The sequence below is a fragment of the Furipterus horrens genome, unplaced genomic scaffold (assembly GCF_987537825.1).
Source record: "Furipterus horrens unplaced genomic scaffold, mFurHor1.1.pri manual_scaffold_1, whole genome shotgun sequence".
NCBI classification, from domain to species: Eukaryota; Metazoa; Chordata; class Mammalia; order Chiroptera; family Furipteridae; genus Furipterus; species Furipterus horrens.
This window is the reverse complement of record NW_028327171.1, coordinates 172,163,021-172,188,588: the sequence shown is the minus strand read 5'-3', so window position 1 is coordinate 172,188,588 and position 25,568 is coordinate 172,163,021. Positions and strand designations below refer to the sequence as shown.

The following is a 25,568-nucleotide window of genomic DNA, read 5'->3' as shown; positions in this document are numbered from 1 at the left end:
CAATTATCAAATTATTGTGCAATTTTACTTGACATGAAAAATTAGTTAACTGAGATTCTTTGATAGCTAGGACTAGAAGATTCTGTTTCACTATTATGTCTAAGAACATTGGTGAGCTACTCAAGAAGATAATTTACCATTAAAGGATAAATTCTGATTTAGAAGAGAAAGTTATTTCTCTTATAATTCTGGATAGAATAAACATAGTCTTTCTTCTTGGAATGTTAATTTTACTTACAGATAAAACCTTTTTCTGAATTTTGAAGGTTTTATTGGTACTGATGTAAAAGGAAGTCTGTAGTTCCCTGTTAAGTAAAAAAAGCAAATTTCAGATCAATACTATAGAGTGGCTCAATTTTATATATAGGTTTTGTATGCACATACAAAAATATGTATTGATATATGTATGCATATAGGAAGGTTCAACCCCAAATCGTTAGGGGCAGTGACAGAGATGATCTTGTGCCTGAGGCTCCCTACAGTGGTTTTCACTCTACCATGATGGTGATGTATAGCACCACTCCCACTTCACCAGAGGCTCTCCTAAATGAGAAGACCCAACACACAAAGTATTGGACAAGATTTAACACATGAGTTTGCAATTTAAGAAAGAAGAGATGGGTGAAAAAGTGCGAGAAAAAGCAGCCATGCTGAGACAGATACTTGTTTTGGTCATTGTTAACAAATGATACATTTTACTGTACTCACAGGAGTATGTTAAATGAGCCACATTTTATATTTTATTGTATTATTGAATGAATTTAACAATTTGGCCAATTTTTTGTTTACTATATTTATAATGTTGGTATCTGGAAGAACATTTAAATCTGTCTATTTCTTGATGGTAAAATAACTAGTAAAGAAATTTACTTTTTTTTTTTAGAATAAAATTTTTATATTTAGAATTAGCCAGCTGGACTCAGTTTAGATGATCCCAATTTTGTTGGCAACGTCCAAAGCATCATAGTCTGGAGCCAGTCAAACATATGCCTTCTTCTCTCCATCAGGCCTAATCAGGGTGTTGACCTTGGCCACATCAATGTCATAGAGCTTCTTCACAGCCTGTTTGATCTGGTGCTTGTTGACCTTGACATCCACAATGAACACAAGTGTATTGTTGTCTTCTATCTTCTTCATGGCTGACTCAGTAGTTGGAGGGAACTTGATGATAGCATAGTGGTCAAGCTTGTTTCTCCTCGGAGCACTCTTGCGAGGATATTTAGGCTGCCTTCGGAGCCGCAGTGTCTTAGGCCTCCGGAAGGTAGGTGACGTGTGGATCTTCTCTTTTTTGTGGCTGTGGACGCCTTTTAGCACTGCTTTCTTTGCCTTCAAAGCCTTTGCCTTGGCTTCGGCTTTGGGAGGGGCAGGAGCTTCCTTCTTTGCGTTGGGTGCCATCTTCGTGGAAAGGGTTTCCTGAGTAAAGAAATTTACAATACACAGAAGAGTCTCATTCAAAATCAGGTTTTATGCTGAAAAAAATATATAAAGTGAAATATCTTTAAGAGGCTAAATTTCAGGAGAAATATCAAGCATCAGGTTCCATTGTGTACTGACTGGCTGCATAATGCACAGGGATACATTCATTATCTCTTCTTATATAGCACATAGCACTGATGTAATTAGAGTTTCCAAAATAATAACTAAAAATGTTAGCTACTATTTTACATTCTATTCTATACTAATAAGATTAACTTGTAAGAGATTTTTAGTTTCTCAAAGTTCAACCTATCTTTAACTTTGATGTATATATTTTAAAAGGTAAATTCTTTAACCTTTGGCATTTTAATTATGATGTGTCTTTATGGTCCTCTGTGCACCCATCTTGTTCAAGACTCTCTGTTTCCTGGACTTGCATGTCTATTTCCTTCACCAAATTAGGGAAGCTTTCTTTAATTATTTTTTTGAATAGATTTGCAATTTTTTGCTTTTTCTCTTCTCCTTCTGATCCTCTATGATTTGAATGTTGGTACGTTTGAAGTTGTCCCAGTGGCTCCTTACCCTATTCTTTTTTCTTTTTTTTTATATTCTTTTTTCTTCATCCTGTTCTGATTGAATTTTTTTTTTTCTTTTTTGTGTTTCAAATAATTGATTTGATTCTCAGCTTCCACTCCACTGTTGAGCCCCTGTAAATTTTTCTTTATTTCACTTAGTGTAACTTTATTTCTTCCTGGGTCTTTTTATGCTCTTAAAGTACCCAAAGAATTCCTTGAGCATCCTAATAACCACTGTTTTGAACTCTGCATCTGATTGATTGCTTATCTCCATTTCATTTAGCTCTTTTTCTGGAGTGTTTTCTGTTCTTTCATTTGGGCCATATTTCTATGTCACCTCATTTAGGCAGCCTCCCTGTGTTTGTTTCTGTGTATTAGGTAGGGCTGTTTTGAATCCCTGTGTTAGTAGCATGGCCTAATGTAGAAAAGCAAGCTCATAGGTTGAATGGGGAGAGCCTTAGGTAATCACTTGGGTGGGGCGACCCTGTGAACCAGGTTGATGGAGTTTTAGATATGGAGTCACTGGTCTGTGGCTCTGTGCAGGAAAGGGCTCAGAAAAGGGACAATGATGCCTGGCCTCTGGAATTTTGTCTGGGAGGGAGCTGCCCCCTGGCACTTTCCCTAATGCCAGACACTTCAGTTTCTCCCTGAATGACACTGGTGCACTTCCAGCTGCTGCCCCTATTCTGGAGCACAGAGGGAAAGAGTCTGCATAATCCTAAATCCATTGCAGACCCCTGAAGAAGAGATGCCTGAGAATCCTGCAGTTTCTTCCACTGCCCCAATCCCCACTGGTTTTTACAGCCGGAAGTAATGGGGACTTATCTTTCTGGCACTGGAACCCTGGACTGGGGGTCCTGGTGTAGGGCATGGATCCCTCATTGCCACAGATTCCTTGGCTGTCGAATTTCCATAAAGCTTGATTTTCTGACAATCCTGGGTGATAGTTACTTTGTAGTTTAGTTGTAATTTTGGTTGTGCTTGTGAGAGGAGTCAAGCCCTGTTTACCTATGCCTCCATCTTAACGGGAATTTGGAAAGGTAAGTTCTGACATTAAAATGTTATAAGTATTTTATAACTAACATATAGTATATTTTAAAAATGCTTATTCAAAACTTATAGCTATTTGGCTCTCTCATTTATTATGATCACTGAAAAAATAAAATAAATAATTAAGAAGTAACATGCTTATTTTTTGATATTAGTTGCTGTTAAAGTTAATTTTGGGAGTAATATTTCATCTTTTAATCAAACCATAAATAACAGATGAGACAAATGGAGACTTTCTTTTAAATGATAAGGCATCTTTATTCTATCTTTATAGTATTTTCCCTATAAAGTGTATAGAACAGTGCCTGGAGTGATTAATTACTTCTGATTTAGTGAATGATGGCAATTAAGAAGGAAGGACCAGTATTTAATATTTATTTATACCCTTCTTCTTATATATTAGTTCCCTAAGTGAAAATAAATAATCTATTGTTGAATTTCCCTCCATTTTTCCTTTTATGTTCTGACCACTAGGTCTATACTTTCAATATTAATGCTAATTATGGATTATTACTGAATATAAACAATAATATTACATTTAAGAATATTTCTAATTTTTTAAATAGATTTCTTTGTCATATTTTATCAATGGTATCTTGTATTCAGTTGTATCTAATGTAATTAGCCTACCTAGACTAGAAAGCTTCTTTGAAGAAATGGATGACCCTTATACTACTTTATGTCCTCAATGTCTAATTCAACACTTGATTATTTAAGATAGTTTTAGTAAAGTTACCTTCATAAAGATTCAAGGAAGTTTTTTAAATGTTGAATTGCTCATATTATTCTAAGTTTGAGTCTCAAAGCATAGAAAAAACATTTTGAAAGAGTTAAAAGCTTATAAATCTGTTTTACCAGAAAATCATTCTTCAGCAAGATACTTTGGTCATTGCTGATTTTTTTCTGAGATATAATATTCTATTGATTTTAAGAAGAAAACAGAATATCTAAAACATTTATGGCATGATATTCTTTCTGTACCTTCATGGGGCATTTTTGTTTACCTATATATCTTTGAAATTTAAAAAATTTACCTTCTGGGTACTTATATTTTTAATGTAGTTATGAATTCAGGTGGCTATATAGCTCAGAGTGGCTTTAATTTCTGAATTAAAAAAAATAGAGATAAAAGAATAATAAAACATGCTTTAATGTAAAAATTTTTAAATGGAGAATAAAATGCATCATGTTGGGTTGAATAAATACCAAGTATTAAATGATTTATGGTAGATATCTGGCCAAAATGTGTGGAAGCAGGAGGATAGATCACACAGGAAGATAAAACACAGCTTCTTACTATGGAAGTGTCTTACTATGTCATATAGGATGTGACATTTCAGATAACTTTTAACAGAAAAAGAAAAGTTTGAGTAGTGCATTGATGAAGGACCTTATGTTAGTTTTCCAGGCCCACTGTAGCAAATTATCATAAACTTGGTGGCTTACAACAACAGAAATTTATTCTCTGACAGTTCTGAAGGTCAGGACTTCAAAATCAAGGTGTTGGGAAGGTTGACCACAGATCATAGGACTTCTTGGCCTCCATAACCATGTGAGCCCATTCCTCCTTATCTATCTATCTATCTATCTATCTATCTATCTATCTATCTATCATCTTGTATATATAATCCTATGGTTCTGTTTTTCCTGTGATCCCCCTTATTACAGCACCTCAGGTTTGGGATTTGGCACAGACTATGACCTTGTGTGATGTTAAATTCCTTTAAAGATAAACATCTCTGTGGAACTGAATGTTCAGATTTTTTAATTTGGAACTGGGATAACCCATCTTTTGTTTGATTCTGTGGACCCCCATTTCCTAAAATAATAATTTGGCAATTATAACTTTTTTGAAGTGAATTTTTATTTTGAAAATTGCATCGGCCTTTCTGATGATGCCTATGGGTCACACAGTGAAAGTCTGTTTTACTAGATGAAATGATTAGGAGAGAAGCTTAGGAGACAAAAGTTCATTGTGTTTCAGGGGGTTGGTATCAAGTTGTGGGATGGGATGTTGATAAGGGTGGGATGGAATCAGGAGCAGATCAGAGGTTGTGCTTGGCAGGTGACTTTAGAAGAGTTATGTGCCTACTGTAGATCTCAATTTATGCATGTGTAAAATGAAAGTGGAGAATTAGATAATGTCTAAGGTTCTATCCAGTACTAAAACTTAAAGGCCTTCTTTGGGATAACAAAAGTTGTATTGCATGTAACCCAGTGCTCTGCACACTGAATGCTCAATAAACGCTAACTGACAATGGCAGTGATAAAGTAATGAAGACTTGGATCAAAAAGGAAGCCCTTTTATCTTCTCCAATGATAGGCTGCTTGGCCAATATTTTTAGTTTGGTGGAATGAGGTAGGGGTGGATAGGGAGGGAATCTTCAAAACTTTTTCCTTTAGATGACTGATTTATCTTCACAGTAGCATACACTTTCAGGGTTAAAGCCCTTAAGGGTTCTGTTGACTGCAAATGATACTGTAGAGTGTATTATAGTTTTGATGGAATTAGCAGGTTAACAGAAGATGACAACTACACAGAAAATTCTTTGGAGCTATAGTATCCATGATTTCTTAAGGGGACCTCTTCAAGGTTCCATTCTGGGCTAAGAATTTTTCATTTGCTCTCCAGATCTTCCTTTTCCTCCTCTATTCTCTGACCAGGGAGGACAACCTCTATGGATAGATTCCATCAACAAGCTCTAGTACTCTGTAGCTTCTAGTTGGGTGTGGTCATGATAGGAGGGATGGAGGAAACTGAGATCAATGACTGAATATCACCTGATATTCCTCCTTTGAGGTCAACTTGAGTTGTCAATGTCCTTTGACAGGCTGTGACTGGTCCTCTCAAGGCAGTTGTCACTATACAAGCCTCTCTCCTTCTGAATCCTGCTAACACTTTTCTCCCTCCTCCTGTTAGGTCTAGGGGAGGTGACTTTTCTGCTGCTGTGAGTCCCAAGTTCTTTCACTATTCCTGTGGTTTATTTATAATCCATTTTATAATTAATCCCTTTGTAAATTAACCCTCTTGAAATTACTTTGAGTGTGCCCTTTTTCCTGTTGGGACCATGACTAATATACATATCATCCTACAAATTGAGAATAAAGAGGAAATAGTAATTGGGGCCATAGCACTACACATCTACTATGCAGACCTCTATCGCAGCTCTCTTGGCTATCTCATGAGTGCTCTCTGTCACGTTCTCATTTTCTTCCGCAACCACCAACTTCTTGTGACCTCATGAACCAATTAGGGACCAAGGCTACAGCCAGTTCAAAGCTGAGCCAGAAATGCTTAATTCATTTTCTTACCCTTCCCACTCTTTGTGCTATAGACTGTGAGATCCTCAATCAAAGGGAGAAGTTTTGTCTTAGACTTTTATTATCCCCAGAGTCTGGATGGAACACAACACATTTTAAATAACTGCTTGTATAATGAATATATGAAGATGGAATTAAGGACTTGTCTATTTATTAAGCATTCTGTTTCTAGGCAGCCCCATGCTGGTCCACTTCTCTCCTTTCTCTGAGGATGCTCTCTGCTTTTCCTGCCTCCATGCACAACACTGCTGCTGTATTCTGAACAGTTGTATGCTCATTCGCATTTTTTTGTAACAGCATTATTGAGATCTAATTCACATACCACAAGACTCACCCATTTAACATGTACAACTTAATGCTTTTAATGTATTCAAAGAACTGTGTGATCATCAGCACAATAAAATTTAGAATATTTTCATTACCCTAAAAAGAAACTCCATACATGTTAGTGGCCACCCACTTTCTCTCCATCTGCCCTTTTCCCCATCTCCTGGCAACCACTAATGTACTTTCTGAGTCTCTGGATTTGCCTATTCCAGGCATTTCATATAAATGGGGTCACAGAATATGTGATCTCTTTCACTTTGCTTTCTGACTTCTTTCACTTTGCTTACTGTTTTCAAATTTCATCCAAGTTGTAGTGTGCATCAGTACTTCACTCCTTGTTACGTTCAAATAATATTCTAATATATAAATATACCACATTTTTTTTTTTATCCATTCATCATTTGGTAGACAATTGAATTTCTCTACTGAGTGCTGGTCAATGTTTAACAACAAGCAATCTGGAAAAAAAATCTTGTTTCATAGCATTTGTTGATTTCCATGTGTAAATACTCACATCATGGCTGATGGCAGACTACATAATGTCATTGAATATGGAGTGGGAAAGAGATGCTAAAATTAACTTTCGAGTCCCTACAAGCCAGCTCCAGCATACCAATCCGACCATCTTTAGTGATGGACCACTCAAGTTCCCAGGGATGTGGCCACATGCAGTGATATTTCCACACACCATTAATTTAGGATAATAATAATAATAACAAAAGTAATGTAGTTGGCACCAAACTACCAGTAGTCTATGTTTAGTTCCCTGTCTTTTAGCTAGTCTCCCTTTTCCCTCTTAAATAGTCCAAACAATTACACTTTAGCACCTGCTTTCTCTACTTGGTACACCCTTTTTCCCAGAAATCAACATGGCTCATTCCCTCATTTCCACCAGATCTCTGTTCAGGTGTCCCCTCCTCAGAAAGGCCTTTCCACCACCACATCCTTTATTTAATCCTTTGCTAAGTCTTGATTTTCTTTATAGATGTTATCACTGATGCTTTATTATTCTGCACATTAATTTTCTTATTTCTTTATTGGCTGTCTCCCCACCATAATGTAGGCTCTCTGAAGGCAGTCTTTGTTCACAGTGGCATCCCCAGTGCCAAGGCCATGCCCTTAATCATTTTGAGCAAGTGCATCTTTTCTCCCTCCCTGCTCCTTCTGATTTGTGGCCCAAATCTTGCACAGGTAGGACTTGGTTGACCTTGGTGGGGGCATTCAGTGGTGTGGCTAAGCATGTGCCTTACTCTGAAGCCAAACTAAATGCATCATAGCCCAGCTCTGGCACGGACTGACTGTACATCTTGAGTAAGTTACTCAACCTCTCAGAGTTTCCCCATCATTAAACTGGGAAAATAAAGAGTCCCCACATCATAAATCTGTTGTGAGGATTAAATTAATGTGTTAATTTAAAGTGATCAGCACATGGCAAGTGTTCAGTACACCTTGTCTGAGGACATCTTCCAGGAATAAGCTTTATGTACTGTGTAAGTCTTTTCTGTGTGCCTGCCACGTGGAAGCCTGTAAAAGTTGTGATCCACCTCCTCTGCAGCCCTTTTTTATTACCCTCATTGCTACCATCCACTAAGATCACTTCTAGATTGCTCTGCTGTTCCAGGAAACTGGATGGTTCTCTAACTGCTTTTGTTTCTCATGAAAGAGGAGACCCTTGGGCTTCAAGAAGGTGATTCTGCCTGCTTCTCCTAGCTCACAAATCACCTATGTTTAAACACTGGGTTTGGAAAGGGCCCAAGGGAAACCTGATGTTATTCTCAGCCTAACTATCAGAGACCAGCGAGATGGGGAGCCTCCCACAGAGGAGAGATCTTATCCATAAGCCCTATGACAGTGAGAGTAAAGGAAGCATAGGTGTCCTAAACTTGGAGAAAGAAGGAGATGGCAAGTCAGTCATGAAAAGGAGAAATCTCCCTGCATGCAGGACTGGCTTTTTGGAAGGAAGCCCCTGAGAACCTCATGTTCACTTTGCTATATGCCCCTGTTAGGGAGGGTCCCTAATCCAAGTATCACCCTTCCCCACTCCAATCCCAGGTCCATGAATTTGGATAAAGTCATGAATTGCTCAGATAGGGGAACTTCATTTACTAATTTCAGGTAAATCCACTTCCATTAATATTTACTGAGCACCACAAAGAGTCGGGCAGTGTTAGCTGGCAGTCCCAGGAATCCTAGGAACCAACAATCCTCAGTCACGTCCCAGAAAAATAACTCTGCCTGTCTTGGGGCATCCTTATTTCCTCGAGTCAGCTTCTGGGTCTTATTCCTGCAAAACATCAACACTTCTTTGTACTGAGGGCTTCCATTGGGCCCCCCGGGACCGCCTTGAAACGCTGGAGGATTATAGGGCTGGAATAGGAAGGGCTGCGGACATAAGGAAAGAAGGAGGGGTAAGAAACAAGGTGCGTTTCTCCCATAATTCGTGTCCCAGTCGGGAGTCGCTGTGTTCCCAGGCGCCGATCCTTTCGGACCAGAGACTCTTCCAGGAACAGCCTGGCTTCCTGGGCGGTGTACTTTGGCTGGTTGGGTGCCCGAGTCTCACTCCTCCCCTTCTCTCCTCCCTCCGGGCTCCTTGCCTGGCTCAGGGGCGTGTCCTGCCCTACCTCCCTTTCACCGAGGTCCACTCCTCCGGTTACAGCAGCGGCGGCGACAGCAGCCCCAGCAGGAGCTGTGATAGCTCCGGGTTTCTAGGAGGAACCTGTGGCCGCGGCGGCAGCTCGGTGGGGGCGCCTTGTGCGGAGCAGGAGTATCAGGAGGAGGGCATGGGATTCCTGCCAGCCACTCTCTGAGCACGAAGGAAGGGGCACCCCTCAGCCCCTTAGGAAGCTACCTCTCTGCAGAATCTCCACACGGAGCTGGGAATCCTGGTGGGGTAGACATGTGCAGGACCAGCTAGAGGGCTGAGAAAGGTAAACATTTGGTCCACGTGTAGAGAGGCAGTGAAAACTGTGTCTGGGACCATGACAGCTACCCCCCTGGACTTTGGGGAGGTGGAAACCTTCCTAGACAGGCACCCAGAATTGTTTGAAGATTATTTGTTGCGGAAGGGGAAGCAGGAGGTCGTGGAGAAGTGGCTGCAGAGGCACAGGCAGGGTCAGGGGGCGTTAGGCCCCAGGCCTGCACTGGCCAGCACTGGCAGCGGCAGCGGCAGAGGCAGCAGTAGCAGCAGCAGCAGCAGCGTTGATGGTGGCACTGGACCAACTGGCTCTGGCAACAGCCAGCCCACTCCGGGTGGCGGGGACTGTGGTGGGGTTCCCCTGAGTCCCAGCTGGGCCAGTGGCAGCCGGGGCGATGGGAACCTGAAGCCAAGAGCTTCTCAGAAAGAGCTAAGGAAGAGTTTTGCTCGTTCCAAAGCCATCCACGTGAACAGGACCTATGACGAACAAGTGACCTCCCGGGCCCAGGAGCCCCTGAGCAGTGTGCGGCGGAGGGCACTTCTCCGGAAGGCCAGCTCCCTGCCCCCCACCACAGCCCATATTCTCAGTGCTCTTCTGGAATCCAGGGTGAATCTGCCTCAATATCCCCCTACGGCCATGGACTACAAGTGCCACCTCAAAAAGCATAATGAGCGTCAGTTCTTTCTGGAACTGGTCAAGGATATCTCCAATGACCTTGACCTTACCAGCCTGAGCTACAAGATCCTCATCTTTGTCTGCCTCATGGTGGATGCTGACCGTTGCTCTCTTTTCCTGGTGGAAAGGGTGGCTGCTGGCAAGAAGAGTTTGGTCTCCAAATTGTTTGATGTGCATGCAGGGACCCCACTGCTGCCCTGCAGCAGCACAGAGAACTCAAATGAGGTGCAGGTCCCCTGGGGCAAAGGCATCATTGGCTATGTCGGGGAGCATGGAGAAACGGTCAACATTCCTGATGCCTACCAGGTAGGACTTTACATTGTCCCCTTTCCAGACCCCCATTGGCCTGGGAGCCAAGCCTTAAGTTACCCCTTGGCATCCAGGAACACATTAATTTAGACTCTTTACAATATGATTCTAGCTATTTAAATTTCCTCTGAGTTTAGACTAGTTAGAATGTTTCTATACCATCTTTGATATCATGATCTTGCCCTAACACGGTGGCTTGTAGAAAATGTATATATCCCAAGAGCTACATTTTGCATCCAATAATACTACATGTTCTCTGTCAAGATACTTTGTCTTTAAGAATATCAGTGTATGGTTTTAGAATGCATTTGTGGGGTGGTAGAAAAAGACGTCTACTTCAGAATTTCAGTGTTAGTCTCAAGAAAATGGGCATGTTGGCGTCTTTGATGTCTTTTTGGGACCATAATGCATTTCATTCTCATTCATGGTTGGAAAGAGAACGAAGTGCCTACCTGCTTTCCTATCCCTTTCTCTAATTTATAGTTGCATGAGTTCCAAAGTAGAGAACAAGAGGAAGAGAGGGAAAGTCAGGAGAAGAATGGGCCTGTGACCCATTTTAGCATCTATTTTAACTGTTCTTGTTGAGTTTACAGAAGTTGAACAAGTAGAAGGATTATTTATCTTGAGGCTGGAATACAGCATTATCTGCAGTCAGCTTTTAACAGGACTGAACAGTATTTTAGTTTGTGAAACAGACAAAAAAATTGATAATTTTCTAGCAACTCTGAATGAGCAGGGTAAATACTGCTAGTTTCAAGTGGAAAAGGAAACCCAACATGCTGTCATCTGGTATTTTTAAGCCTTTCATTTTCACACTGATTTCAAGTTAATATTAGATCCTGGATCCAAAAGCCAGTCAGTTCTAATTTCTTCATTACCTATTCACTGTATATAGTGAAACTAGATGCCATTTTCTATGAGACTTCTTCAAGGTTCATAGGAATTGATAGAGGAGCATTTCTTTCAGTTGTTTAGTAGAGCTACAAGTTTTTCTTGAGTTTGGTTGCTATTGATCAGAATAGGAAAAGTGGTGGGAAGGATATTAAAGGAAACATTTTATATATCATCTGAAAGTGGACAGCTCTACATAGAAAATTGACTAGCTTGTACTAAAACCAAGTTTTCTGTTTTTGTGTGGTGTCAGTATAACCCTTTAATGTTAAGGAATGCATTTCAAAAATACCACTTCTGTTAACCTTTTGTTATTGATTAGATGTATTATTCATTATACACTTCTTGAAGACTGATAGTTAGGTCGATTAACCAACGAATAATCTTTAACAGGTGTCTGTTTTTATGTAATCCCAGAAAACTATGAGAAGAAATAAAAACATTTAATAATTGATATGTTGAAGATTCTGTAAAAAGTTGAACAATCGTAAACTCTTCTTTTTCAGTATTTCCACATTCTTCTTGTGTGCTTGGGCTAAAAAAGATCCCTTTCCAGTTAGATGATTCTTGTTATAGTCTAGAATTGCAGTCTTTTCTCTTTCTTGCCTTTGCTTTTCTTACCCTTCACCAACTGATTTTCTTCCATTTTTATAGCTTGTATTTCTTACTCCCCTCCTCCAGCTTCTAACTTTTATTTAATACTGTTCCTACACTGTCTTTCCTTCAGAAGTGTAATTCCCAGCTTCCTCAGCAGTTAGCTTGTCTACCTGCTGACTAGAACTGTGGCTAGAGGTGTTATCATAGGCATAGAAAATAAAATTTTCAGCAGTTGATGTTTCTTCTGGGCCCTATTCTTACTCTTAAGACAGAGTGTAGAACAAAGTTGCCTTTTAATATTTACAAGCTGGCATGGGAAAGGAGAGTCTTTGTTTTGTTTTCTGCCAAGATAATAATGACAGCTGTAAAACTGGGTTGTTGGGAGGACTGGCAAAGGCAGGGAAGAGAAAGGTGTTGTTACATGGGTTAAGAGTTTAAGATTTTATTTCGGTCTTCTTAGAAAGTTTCTCCTTTCTTTCCCTATTGGCTTCCACTATGTATTTTTAACCTGGTGTATTTTTTATGTTCCTTATGCTACTCTTTGATGAAATGACTTCTTTATTACGATGCATTACAGTCACCACTAGTGTGACCTTGGGAGACTTTCTTGATCTCTTGAGTCTCAATTTCCTGATCTAAAAAGTGGAAATAACACTTACATGAAAAAGATTATTGTTTTGGAAATAAAATGAGATTTTGCATTAAGCTCCACAAAACATTACCTGGCACACTGCAATTACTCAGGAAATGGTAACAGGAAATGACTTCGATGATATCTAGTTTGCTAGTATTTTTCTTTCTTTTTATTTCATTTTCAATTGCTTTTCTACTTATCAGGGACTGGGATGTGAACTTAGCACATTTTGACCAGCCTATTCTTTCTCTGAGCTGTGCTCCACCCTTAAATTAAGTATTTTAGAATCAGCTTTACATTCTACTAAATATTTCTCTAAATGTGATTGATAACACTTGACCATAGCCTACCCTACCAAAAGTTCTACACTTTGTTCCTCTTTGTAACTCATGCAGTATAAACTTTTTATAGAGTTGTATTGATGTTGCATCCTTCCCAAGTTCTAGTATTTACCCCTGTCCATTTTCTGCTGTTATAGATTTTTCTTAATGAAAACTGATGATCTTCCAAATGCATGGTCTTTTATCACGGTGTTATTGTAGTTCTCATTATATATTGTTAACCTCTTGAAGTTTCTATGTAAAGATGTAACTATCCTCGTTGATTCTTTATTAACTACTACATCTTAAAGGTGCTTCTTCCTCACATTCAACTACTGTACTTTTTTTTTTCTTCAGGAGATGGAATTACCACACAGAATTTCAAAATTTAATCATTTGATAATTAGGTTGATGATACTCTTGGAGTTTCAAATATGGGTGAGATAAAGGCATTGAAGACACTTATGGGATTATGACAATAAGTATGGCATTCTGGAGTCAAGGATAGATGCTTTAATGAAATACTGAAGTTGAATAAAAGTTTTGACAGCAAAAATACTCGTCAGGTCATTTCATTACTTTTGATTACTTTCTTCAATTAATACTAAAAAAAAAACAACAAAAAACAGACTTGAAATTCAGAGACAAATAAAGAATTGCAAGTGGAAAAAGTTTTATTTTAGGTACGCAGTATGGATCACAGTGGTTGCAGTTTACTTTTTTCCCCTGACAGCTGTAAGTTATTAAACATCCCACTTTCATTTAGTAATGAAAAATAATGCCCTCAAGAGGTTGAAAATAAGAACACTCAAGTAACAGGTGTTCTCTTGAGCTTATTCTAAGCATACAGAACATAGCACTTTAAACATTAATAAAAAGCATGAGGTGATATTTTTGTTAGTGTTGATAATAATGATACAGGTGTTTGAAAAGTAGCCAAGATGTTTTGTTTAGTGAACTGAGAGAAGGATGGGGGATGGTGAAGAGGGGTTACAGGTGTGCCAAGCTTTCAGAAAACCTGATCTATTTACACAACAGATTCATTCATTCATTAGTTCCAACAAACATACACTGAGGGTCCATTATAGCTAAGGCTCAGGTTGGAGGCCTGTGTACAAAGGTGAGAGGACATACTTCTGTCATTCCAGGTACTTACAGTCAAGGGGCCTGTACTATTCAGACAACTAATGCCAAGCTATACTTAATGACACAAATTAAATGGCATTAGTGTTAGAGGAAAATGAAGTCACATTGTGCTGGACTCATAATAGAAGACTTCATGGAGGAGGTGCCATTTGAGCTAGGAAAAGGGTTAGATTTTGTTGTTGGAGATGATTGTGGCACCAGGGGAAGTGATCAAAGTACAGCAAAGTGGCTTCAGCAGAGATATGATGATGAACAAGCCCAAAATATGTGTAGGGGGCAGTGAGTGGTTTAATTTGGCAAAAGTATTGCATATACTATAGAATTAATATTCAAAAGTAAGTAGTATTTAAAAGTAGTGTTCCAAAGTGAGGACAAAAGAAGGGCACTTGAATACCTGACTAAAGAATTTGAGTTTGAGTTTCATTTATAGTAGGCTACAGGGAGGCCTTAAAAACATTATAGCATGATCAGAGTAATATTTTGGGTTACTTGGTGGCAGTGGCTGAATAAACTGAACAAAGGGAGGCTCAAAGCTGTGAAAATAATTAGGAGTCTATAAGGGTGGTCTGGTAGAGCCACAGTGAACAACTGAACAGAAGCGGGAGCAGTGGGAGTGGACAGCGGGGGACATATGGGAGACGTTCCGCATGTGGATTTGGGCTAGGACAGAGAGAAGTCAGTGCTGACTCAGAGGTTCCAAACCTGAGGAGTATGGAGAAGAATAATGATGTCAACAAAAACAGGAAGAAAAGCTGGGTAAATAAAGATTTTCAGTAGAGCCACCTATATAATTTGTGGAACTCAAGTGCGAAATGATAAATAAAGCAGGAACCTGGTTGGGGGTGAAGTCAATCCTCCCTTCTTAAGGGTCTGCTGCCCAAACCCTCAACAAATGTGTGACCCCTAAGTGATTTTAACTTCCATGCTGAGGAACTCTCAGTACCTGGATTGGGGGTGGGTGAGAGGCTCCCACTGAGTTGCCTGCTCGATTCACCACAGAGCTAACAGCTCTGGGTTGGGATGACTTCAGCCTTGCTCTTCCCCTTGATGGCATGAATGTGCAGCTGACCCCTCCCACATTCCCACCCAGACCCCAACCAAGAGCAGAGGGCAATGCAAGAGCAGACTGCAAAGGACAGATTCAAAGCACAAACTCAAAAATCAAATTAAATCTTAAGCAGGGAGTCCCCTGCAACTGCATGCCATGAAGCTGGCCCTGAATCTGAGTCATACTGAGTCTTAGGTGAGAAAGTTTAATTTTATTCCAGCCCAGTGTCTACTGCTTCTGCATGGTCTTAGCTCCACCCTAATTAAATTATGTGCCATTTTCAGTGCCAGGATAGTGCTCTTCTATTTCTGGGATTTTCATCTTTTCTGCCAGGACTACTCTTTCTTCTTTGCTCCTTCATATCTTGCTCTGCTTTCTCATGATCTAAGAAAGGAGGGCTGATTGCTTATCCTTGAAGAGAGGAGATGGAAAGCAAAATATTATACACAAGTTGTGTTTATTGATGTATTGTACTATGCTATACATTAAATAATAATACAAATAATAATATTTAATCATTAGTTTCACTGAATTTTATTTTATTTTAGAATAATCTCTATTGAAATAACTGCATTTAAAAGTATTTGGCCTCAGATTAATTTCACGTAGCTAGAAAATCAGTGACGAAAATGGTTTATTCCCTAATGAGCCAGTATTAACAGACATGGATTTACAGTTGTGTGATTAAGTTACTGGCACTTGCGAGTGTCGATCCCACTCCAACACTAGGATTATAGAGGAGTTTCATGAAATTTTATTTCAGCTTTGCACATAGTGTTTGAAAAATCCCCCAAGTCCACAAACATGTTCACGATCTCAGAATCAAAATTGATTTTGTACTTGAAGCAGGAAACATTGGCTATTTCAGCCCCTCTTCCTGACAGACACACGATCATGATAAACACAGTGACAAATTGCACTTGCTGCTTTGTACATGAAGATAGATTACAGAAAAGGACAGTTCCTACAGACTCATGGGGAGGTAATTTAAGGTTAACTTAATTTTTTTTTTTCCCAACCCATAGCTAAATGTTTACTAATCTGACCAATTTCTTTTGGTTTCTGAGATTTGGGTCACCTGTTTATGTACAAGGCTGGCTTAATTTGGAAGTTAGTATTCCATGTTTTATATAGTGTTTAAGAGTTATGCGAAGCTTTCCTCTGAAATAGCTTTGAGTTGTTTTATGGGAAAGTCAACAAGATCTTTGAGGTCCTCTATTGCTTCTTAGACACTTATTTTGAGCGTGGTGTTTTGCAATATAACCACATTCTTTTGGAAAGTAGACTTGAATCATAAGAGAAGCAGTTTAGTCATAAAATAGTGGCTTGGATTTCTAATATTTCAGGGCAAACTTTGATTCCTGGTCATTTATAGGCATTTAGGCTAAATTTGTTTATTTATTTTAAAGATTAAAATAGTAAAGAAGGCTCCGGGGGAAAAAAAAGTGTATTTTCTATATTTCCAAGAGTTTCTTATTAATTGGTTGTTTTCAAGGACTGAATGGTGGTTTCACATATTAATGATAAATTCTGTTTTCTACCATAAAATATAGCATTAGGCTGTTGCAAATTTGGTGTAAGAAATCTCTTATAATTGAAGGAAAAATGAGGAACTTTTGAGATACCTCTTTTGGGTATCAATTTTTTAAAATTTAAAAATAATGGTAGTCAAAAGGGAAACTGAAGCTTGACTATTGATTAACAATAACTCCATTTAGGGAGCACTAAACAAGTATTGCCTCTTTTAATCCTTTCATCAATCCCTAGCTATTACCACCCCTGTTTTACAGAAGGAAAAAGTTGCTCAAAGTCACTCAGCTGGGAAGTGAAGGAGCTGGGATTCAAAAAGATCTCCACATTCCAGAAAATTCATGCCTGGCCACTTTTTTTTGTTGCCTTTACTGACGATAAACTATTGTATGCACACTTACATCTGTCCCCTTGCCTTCTTTCCTCTGACAGTTTAAATTCTTTTACCCCTCAAAGCCCATTGCATGAAACTCTTGGTAATCCCTGCCCCATCCCACTCAAATTGGACATGATCTCTCCCTCCTTTAAACTTCTGTAATGCTTTCATGTGCTCTTTTCTATTTTCTTAGTCTTATAAGTATTTGGGTATTTAAATAACTTCATGACTGTGGACTCAAGATCAAGACATGATTTTTTTATTTCTCATTCACTGCAGTGGATTGTATCGGACTTAATGCAATTGAATTAATTACCACTGATGCCTCCTTTATATGGTCGGTTCAACCAGCTCCAAGCAGAAACTTCCACCTAGTCAGACAATCTAGACAGCTAAACCATGATATGCATCCACTTGACATGTCTTTTAACTCATTGGGCCCTATTTTGTAGTCTTAAAAAAAAAAAAATCAGGCTTATGAAAGCCAGATAACTGTGATTATCTGAATTGCTTTCTGCATTGATCTAATTTTCATGTTAATTGCTGGACTCTTCCCCCTCTTCCCTTTACTTTTCTTTTTCTTTTTTTTTCCTTCTTCTTTAAATGTGGAGACCATGCTGTAGAGAATGCAGACTGCCACTGACCAAATACTAACAACAAGTAACAGTCCACTGACAACTTCAGGGCAGAAGCGTAGGATGGAGCATGACTGTTGGCCAACTGCATATTCTAGTTTCCTCATGACGACTCCACCATATAATAAAACTTACTGAAGCACAGCCCAAACTAAATAAAATGGGCAAAAGGGTTTTGGACAGGAGAGATGTGCCTAGCACACCTTCCTCCAAAGAAGCCCTTTTTTTTTTTTTTTTTTTTTTTTCTCCTAATGTGGAACATTGAAAAATTAATCCCTGCCTTTTGCCACCTAGTAGTTATGGATTGAATGATGCTTTTTAACCCTTTTTGCCAAATCTGTTGCCCCCAGAACACAACAAGGATGCCAGCCTGCTAAACCAAGCACACCGTTGTCCGGAGACAGCCAACTGACCTGGAGTCTGCATGATCCTTCCCCATGTGGGAAGGCTACCCTCCCCTCCACACCCCCACTCTTATTAGGGATTTCTGGACCCAAGGGTAGGTAGGACGACGACCATGTCCAGCTTGAAGCAGCTAGAGGAGCTTGAGACCTTCGCCCATTGTCCTTTACAAGATTACAAAGGGTCTTAATATCTGAGAGGGAGGGATAGTTATTTTTTACGAACCATGGGTATGGACTTGGGGGGGGATGCTGGGGGAGGGAGATACTGGGTGGAGGGGAGTAAAGGGGAAAAAATTGGAACTACTGTAACAGCATAATCAATAAAATATATTTAAAAAAAAAAAAAAAAAAAAAACTTATTGAAGCAAAAACACCCCTTACATGTCTTGAAGACACGAGGACTTTTCCTTTGAAAAATCCTTTGTGATATAGGAGATTATATTGACCAACCTTATTGATATTTATAATAGGGCTTATGAAGTTTTATTATTATGTTGACCAATCTTATAATTATTTATTTTTCAGGAACATTGCTCTTTCAAGTTTATTAATTATGTTTCACATACTCTCAAAAGGTCTCACAACTTCTGAGACAGTTGCATTTATATCCTGCTCTTTATGAGATGTAGTTATTAGATGTCCATGGGGTGAGTCCAAGTGAGAGCCATCTCTTTCTCTTCTCTTCCTATAGTTATCAGCAATAAATTGGGTGTTTGCTGCACCTCTTCCTCATCCTACCTCCCAGATGAAATAATAAGGTATTTAAGAATAAATAGTACAGCTTCTCTTGTTATGTAGAAATTAACTGCCACCCTTATATCTGAAGAGGAGGGTGCAACTACCAGAACCCTGAGAATGGTGGCACTGGGGGAGAGAAACTCAGCGCTGGTAACCATGACCCAGGATAAGAAGGAAACGCTACCCTCCTCACACCATCTGTCTCCCACCACTGCCTCTCATTGGTCGAATCCAGCCTTGTTTGAGGCCCAGAGGGCAAAGGAAGCCCTGGTGCAGTGGTCCATAGGAATCAGACTCCAGGCACAGAATAGGGCAGTGAAAGGTGGCAAGTGTGTCTGGATAGCCAAGTGGGGACTGTCCAGAGTCACCAGGGATATTAGCTTACTCTCCAGGAATGTAAATGTGTGCAGAGACCAAGTCAGGTAGGAATATCCTTCTTTGAATTGAGCACTAAGTTTTGGGAATATATAGAGTATAATGATTGAAATATGTTGAAAATGAACTCAGAAATGCCATAATGATATTTGGTTGTTCCATTATCTTCAAGTAATTCTGTTTATTCTTGATACTCTATTTCCCAGAAGAAACTCTATGGGAGGTAACTTGGGCCAAACATGTGTGCAGGGAAGGGATGACTTTTGTCTAGTCATAAAACCTTTCCCTGTGCTACCTGATGAAGCCTATTTGTTTGAGAATTAAATTATTAAATTACTAATCACTTTGTGAAACTGCAAAAGACATTAGAGTGTGAAAAAATATTCTCTAGACTAGGAGACAGGAATTTTGGATTCTATTTCCAGTTCTGTCTTAGTTTTTAAAGTTATAATGTAGGGATAGTATGTCCAGACGTGTCTACCCCATATGATATTTTGTAAGGATAGAATCATTAAATCTAATCATTAGATTCTAATGAGATTATGGGAAAGCATAGTCAAAAAAACAAAGTAAGTAAGAAATGTAGGCTTCATTAATATTTTTAAATGCACAGTCCAGCAGGATTTAGTTAAAGGGCCTGATCCTGGGGAGGACCTTGCACATAAAGGAGAACTTTGATTTAAAATGTGGTAGTACCTATATTGACTTTATTTTCTTATTTTTTGTATTCTTGACATTCTGTCATTTCGAGCCTTGATTTTAGAGAGCCTTCCACTCCTGGGGCCGCTAGTAACTGGATATTGCATATGATTCTCCTACAAGTGTGTCTGTGATATACAAACCAACCTATCCAGACCCCCCCATCTACAACTGTCTTTCTTATCAAACTCTCACTTAAGCCACTATTTCCCCCTGCTCCAAGCCACCCTAGAGACAGGTACTGGACAACTAGGATTCACCTCTATAGCCCAGAACCTGTCAAAATTATTCAAATTACCTAATCGTACACTGACTCATGGAACCTAGCCTGTTTCACTCATTCCTTCCTGAAAGAACCCCAATGAAGGCTCTGGACTATGTCTGCCCTCTCCCCTTCTGCCTCCTGACTGACCCTGGTCTCTCCCCATGTGGCCCTAAATGGCATGTTGTGCCTCCTGTTTCTAAAGATCTGTGGCTATGACATTCCTTCATGACAATCATTCTCATGTCTGTATGTTGTATCATACCTGATTAAAACAAACCTCGGGTACATTTTGACACAGTACTACACATGCATGATGCTTTATACACAGGTAATGATTACTTAAAATGTAAGGTAATCAGATGGTTTAACTGAACATTAGACTGTCAGGATTTACTGGCCATAATACATATTCTGCATTTGACAAACATTAAAAAAAGTTAATTTCTTTCTTTTCTTTTTTTTCTTTCTTTTCTTTTCTTTTTCTTTTTTTCTTTCATTTTTTTACATTTGGTCAATGTCTATTTTTCTAGTATAATAGGTAATCTCAAAAGTATCCATTGGGTTTCTACGCTATAAATTCCCACATGAAATATCCAGATTGATTACTTATAGTTTTATTCTCTAAATCCTAGAAAATTTTTAAAATGACAATACTTGGATCCAGTACTGATAAAGTAAATAAATTCTAGGAACTGACATTAAAGGGCAAATGAACACTAAATCTCAGTGCTTGTAATCAAGCTCTAATAATTTATTAGGCTAGGTGGACTCTATGACACAATTTTATTCCAGATGTGCTGACTGTACTAAAAAGATAGTCTTTTTTATTTCATGTTATTCTGTTTAGACATGGTGTTAATTTTAATATTGTGCATTATCCCTTTCCTACTTATGCTGCCTCTAGTACTTCATCAAATTATCAGAATGTTTTAACCTTTCCTTTTTTCATTTTAAAGAAATAACGTGGTACCTCTTTTTCATTTAAATGGCTGTGCAACTTAATGAGCTAATATTTTTATAGGTATTTGGCAACTTAATGTGCATAATTACATATTTAAAGTTTTAATAATGGCTATAATGGAATTAAGAAGTGTAACCTTGGGATATTATGGGAAGGATTATCCCAGTGTTGCTAAGGAAACCAGTCTAGATTTTATTCTTTTGTGCATAAGGTCATCTGGAAAAGTGGTATGGTTGCATGTGCTATGCAGTTGTTAAGGCTGGCTTTTTAAATTCTGTCTTTATGTAAGTGAGACTGGGGTCAGGTTCTTCTCTCACTTCCTCTTCTTTGAGCATTGTCTTTGAAAGCCCAGAACAACCATACGAGATAGTGTCTCCTTTTTATCATAGCCCTGAGATGATCATGCAGAGAAGCAAGGAAGAGAGGAGCCAGTGGCAGTGAATGTGCCAGGCATTGACCAATCAGGCAGAGGAGCATGGAATCTCTGGAAAAGAGGCTGATATCACAGCTGGGAGCCAAGGCCTCCCTACCCTCTCTTTTCTGCCACCCAGTTCTCAAATGAAGAAGCAAGAGGAACAACTTCTGATTTGGTCCCTATTCCATTTTTTACCATGCCTGTGGACAGTCCCACTGAATAGCCACAAAGGAACTGTCACTCAAGAAGCTCCTATTAATTTAAAGTAGGAAAAGCAGGAAAACATTTTTACATCTTTGAATTAACCAAATTGAAATGACCTACTATGTGAAATTAAAGAGCAAAAAGGTCAACTGGGGAAGAGTAATCACTGTCATTGTAGGCATGTTTTATACCTGAGACCTTGAGTTTCTGTTGAAAAAACAACCAATTATATTCCTTTGAGATAGCCTTGAAATAATCAGAATCAAATATTCATGTATATAGCCATATAATAATATCAATCATTTCTTGTAGCAACCTTAGGGAGCCTGTAAAATTTAATGCATAATTATATGGAAATCATGTAGTACGCATACTTACAGTCAAGATGGCAGTATAGGTAAACATGGCTTACCTCCTTGCACAACCACATCAAAATTACAACTAAATTATAGAGGAACCATCACTCAGAACTGTCAGATTGAGTTGAATGGAAGTCTAACAACTACAGAATTAAAGAAACCACATCAATCCAGACAGCCACAGAGCTGGCAGGAGTGTGCTATATCTGAGACTCCATCAACCTGGCTAACACTGTTTGCCCCACCCTGGAGATCTTCTGCAAACCATTCTACCCAACTATTGGGCTCACCCAAGTTGTTAACAGACACTTTTCCATATGAATGGCTGATCTTGGCTCATGCTTCAAAACTTTCTAAATCCTCTCAAGCAAGTGACAGCTGACCTCAGTGAGCCCCCAGCCCCCATACGTCTAGCTAAGTGGCCCCAGGCACAGCACTAGCAGCAGCCAGCCTAGATTTACAGCTTGACTTTGTCTGGGAATCTCCAAGCCCAGCACAAGTAGCAACCATCTCAGATTGCTTTATAACTCAGGCAGGGTACCTGGACAAAAAACAGGTGGGGGCTAACCTTGGCCTACACCATTCAGGAAACCCCGGGGCCTTTACACCCAGTGAACAGATACAGAGCGTGTTGGAGCACCACCTCCCTGCCCCTGCACAGCTGAACCTCCATGGATGGTGGCGGTTGGTGGTGAGTGGTTAGAGCCAGTCCTTACAGCTGACTGGCCTGGGTAAATTCCTCCTATTGACCTGACAACAGCAATCAAGGCTTAACAACAGGAGGATATACTCAGCCCACATGAAGGGCCCATATTGAGTACCCAGCTTGGGTGATAGGGGAGGATGTGCCACTGGACCCCACAGGACACCTACTACATTAGGCCATACTACCAAGACAGGGAGTCAAAGCAGCTCTACCTAATACATAGAAACAAATGCAGAGAGGCTGCCAAATAAGGAGACAAAGAATCATGGCCCAAATGAAAAAACAGATCAAAACTCCAGAAAAAGAACTAAACAAAATGGAGATAAGCAAACTATTTGATGCAGAGTTAAAAACACCGATCATAAGGATGCTCAAGGAACTTAGTGACGACCTCAATAGCATAAAAAAAGATCCAATCATAAATGGGGGATACACTAATTGAAATAAAGAACAATTTACAGAGAAACAACAGTAGAGTGCATGAAGCCGAGAATCAAATCAATGATTTGGAACATAAGGAAGCAGAAAATAATCAGAACAACAAGAAGAAAAAGGAATCCAAGAAAACAAGGATAGCATAAGCAGTCTCTGGGACAACTTTAAGAGGTCCAATATTCACATCATAGAGGTTACAGAAGAAGAAGAAAAGGAAGAAATTGGAAATCTTTTTGAAAAAATAATGAAAGGAAATTTCCCTACTTTGGGGAAGGAAATAGACATGCAAGTCCAGGAAGCACAGAGTCCCAAACAAGATGGATGCAAAGAGACCCACTCTGAGGCACATTATAATAAAAATGCCAAAGGTGAAAGATAAAGAGAGAGTCTTAAAAGCATCAAGAGAAAAGCAGTTAGTTACCTACAGGAGAGTTTCCATAAGACTGTCAGCTGATTTCTCAAAAGAAACTTTGCAGGATAGAGAGATTGGCAAAAATATTCAGTCATGAAAAACTGGGACCAATAGCCAAGATTGCTCTACAAAGCAAAGATATCATCTAGAATCAAAGGACAGATAAAGAGCTTCCCAAATAAGAAAAAACTAAAGGAGTTCATTGTCATCAAATAATTATTATATGAAGTGTTAAAGGGACTTATTTAAGAAAAAGAAGATCAAAACTGAACAATAAAATGGCAATAAATAGATATCTATCAACAATTGAATCTAAAAAACAAACTAAGCAAACTAGAAGAACAGAGTCAGAATCATGGACACAGAGAGCATTTTGATGGTTGCCAGATGGAAGGGAGTTCGGGGGCATGTGTGAAGAGGTGAGGGGATTAAGAAGTACAAATAGGTAGTTACAGAAAAGCCATGGGGATGTAAAGTACAGTATAGGAAATGGAGTAGCCAAAGAACTTATATGCATGACTCATGGGTATGAACAGTGCTAGGAGGATTGCCTGAGGTAGTGGGGATGCTGTGTGGAGGGGGGCAAATGATCAATAAAATATAATTCATAAAAAACCATGTAGTGCAAAATGATATGGAAAGATATGAAGGTATAAAATGAAATAGATATGCTTTCTTTCTAGAAAGTAAAGCCAAAATTTACTTCTAAGCCACCTTTTTACTCTTGAGTGTTGATCTGCCTTAAATGCTAACTTAGCACCTACCACTGAATCTGGCATACAGTAGGTCCTTGGTAAATTGTGTTTGAATGAATGGAAGAGTCCTTATTATAGCTCTTATTTCATCTCAAGAGTGGCATGCACTGTTGGGACCATTATGTTGGTTAGAGTGTCTCAACAGCAGCACTACTGACATTTTGGACTGGGCTATTCTTTGTTTGGGTGTATGCTGACCTGTGCATAGCAGGTTGCTTAACAGAATTCCTGGCCTCTACCCACTAGATTTTTGCCCAATTGTGACAATTAATGTCTCCAGACATTGTCAATTTTTCCTTGGGGACAAATTCTCCCTCCCTTTGGAAACCAGTAGTGCAGGACAATTTGGCAATAATCATGTACTGCCTTAAGAATATTCATAACTTCTGATGTAGCAATTCCAGATTGCTCTAAGGAAATTTTTATGGGTATGTGCAAAGATTTGTTTATATAAATACTCATTGCAATGTTATTTAAAATAGTGTAAAATTATCAACCCAAACATCCAACTAGAGGGTTTGATAGATTATGATACATCATGAAATAGAATATTTACTTAGAGAAAATTGCTCACAAAATATTTGGAGAAATGTATTTAAGAAATAATAGCATTCCAGTTTTCTTAACAACCAATGCTTGAGGGGAGGGGTTGAGACAAACTGGATTTGGTTCCCAGTACCACCACCTAAGAGTTGTCTCATATTTTACTTCTCCAGTTGTTAGATTCTGCAATCCTCAAATGGGAGTAACAATACCCACCTTAAAAAGCTGCTGTCAGGATTAAATAAAATTACATATGAAAAGTGCTTAACATACTGTTTGATATATAATGAGAATGCAGTAAAAAAATAAGTTGAATAGTGCCTGGGGAGAGGCCGGACAATGATATGCCAAAACATTAATGGAGGTGGTCTCAGAGTGGTGGGCTAATTTTTTGCTTCACTTCTGTGTATTTTTCAAAAACTTTCACATATATGTATTAATAGAGTGAATGTAGTTGCTTTAATAGTTATACCACCTAAGCTCAGTGGCACACAGTAGTTACACAACAGTTTATTATTCACTCTTCTTTTTT

At 39.0% G+C, this 25,568-nt stretch overlaps 1 protein-coding gene and 1 pseudogene across 1 annotated transcript in view; one reads left to right on the top strand and one right to left on the bottom strand.

Annotated features, from left to right (window-relative positions):
* Positions 1-876: 876 nt before the first annotated feature.
* On the bottom strand, positions 877-1,395 carry LOC150022300 (large ribosomal subunit protein uL23 pseudogene; annotated as a pseudogene).
* An 8,272-nt stretch (positions 1,396-9,667) lies between these two features.
* PDE11A (phosphodiesterase 11A) overlaps positions 9,668-25,568 on the top strand; it is a 356,500-nt gene continuing 340,599 nt past the window's right edge. Inside the window, exon 1 of the mRNA XM_090268071.1 lies at positions 9,668-10,585. Within this exon, the coding sequence (XP_090124197.1) occupies positions 9,668-10,585 (918 nt within the window). The remainder of the gene's footprint in view (positions 10,586-25,568) is intronic.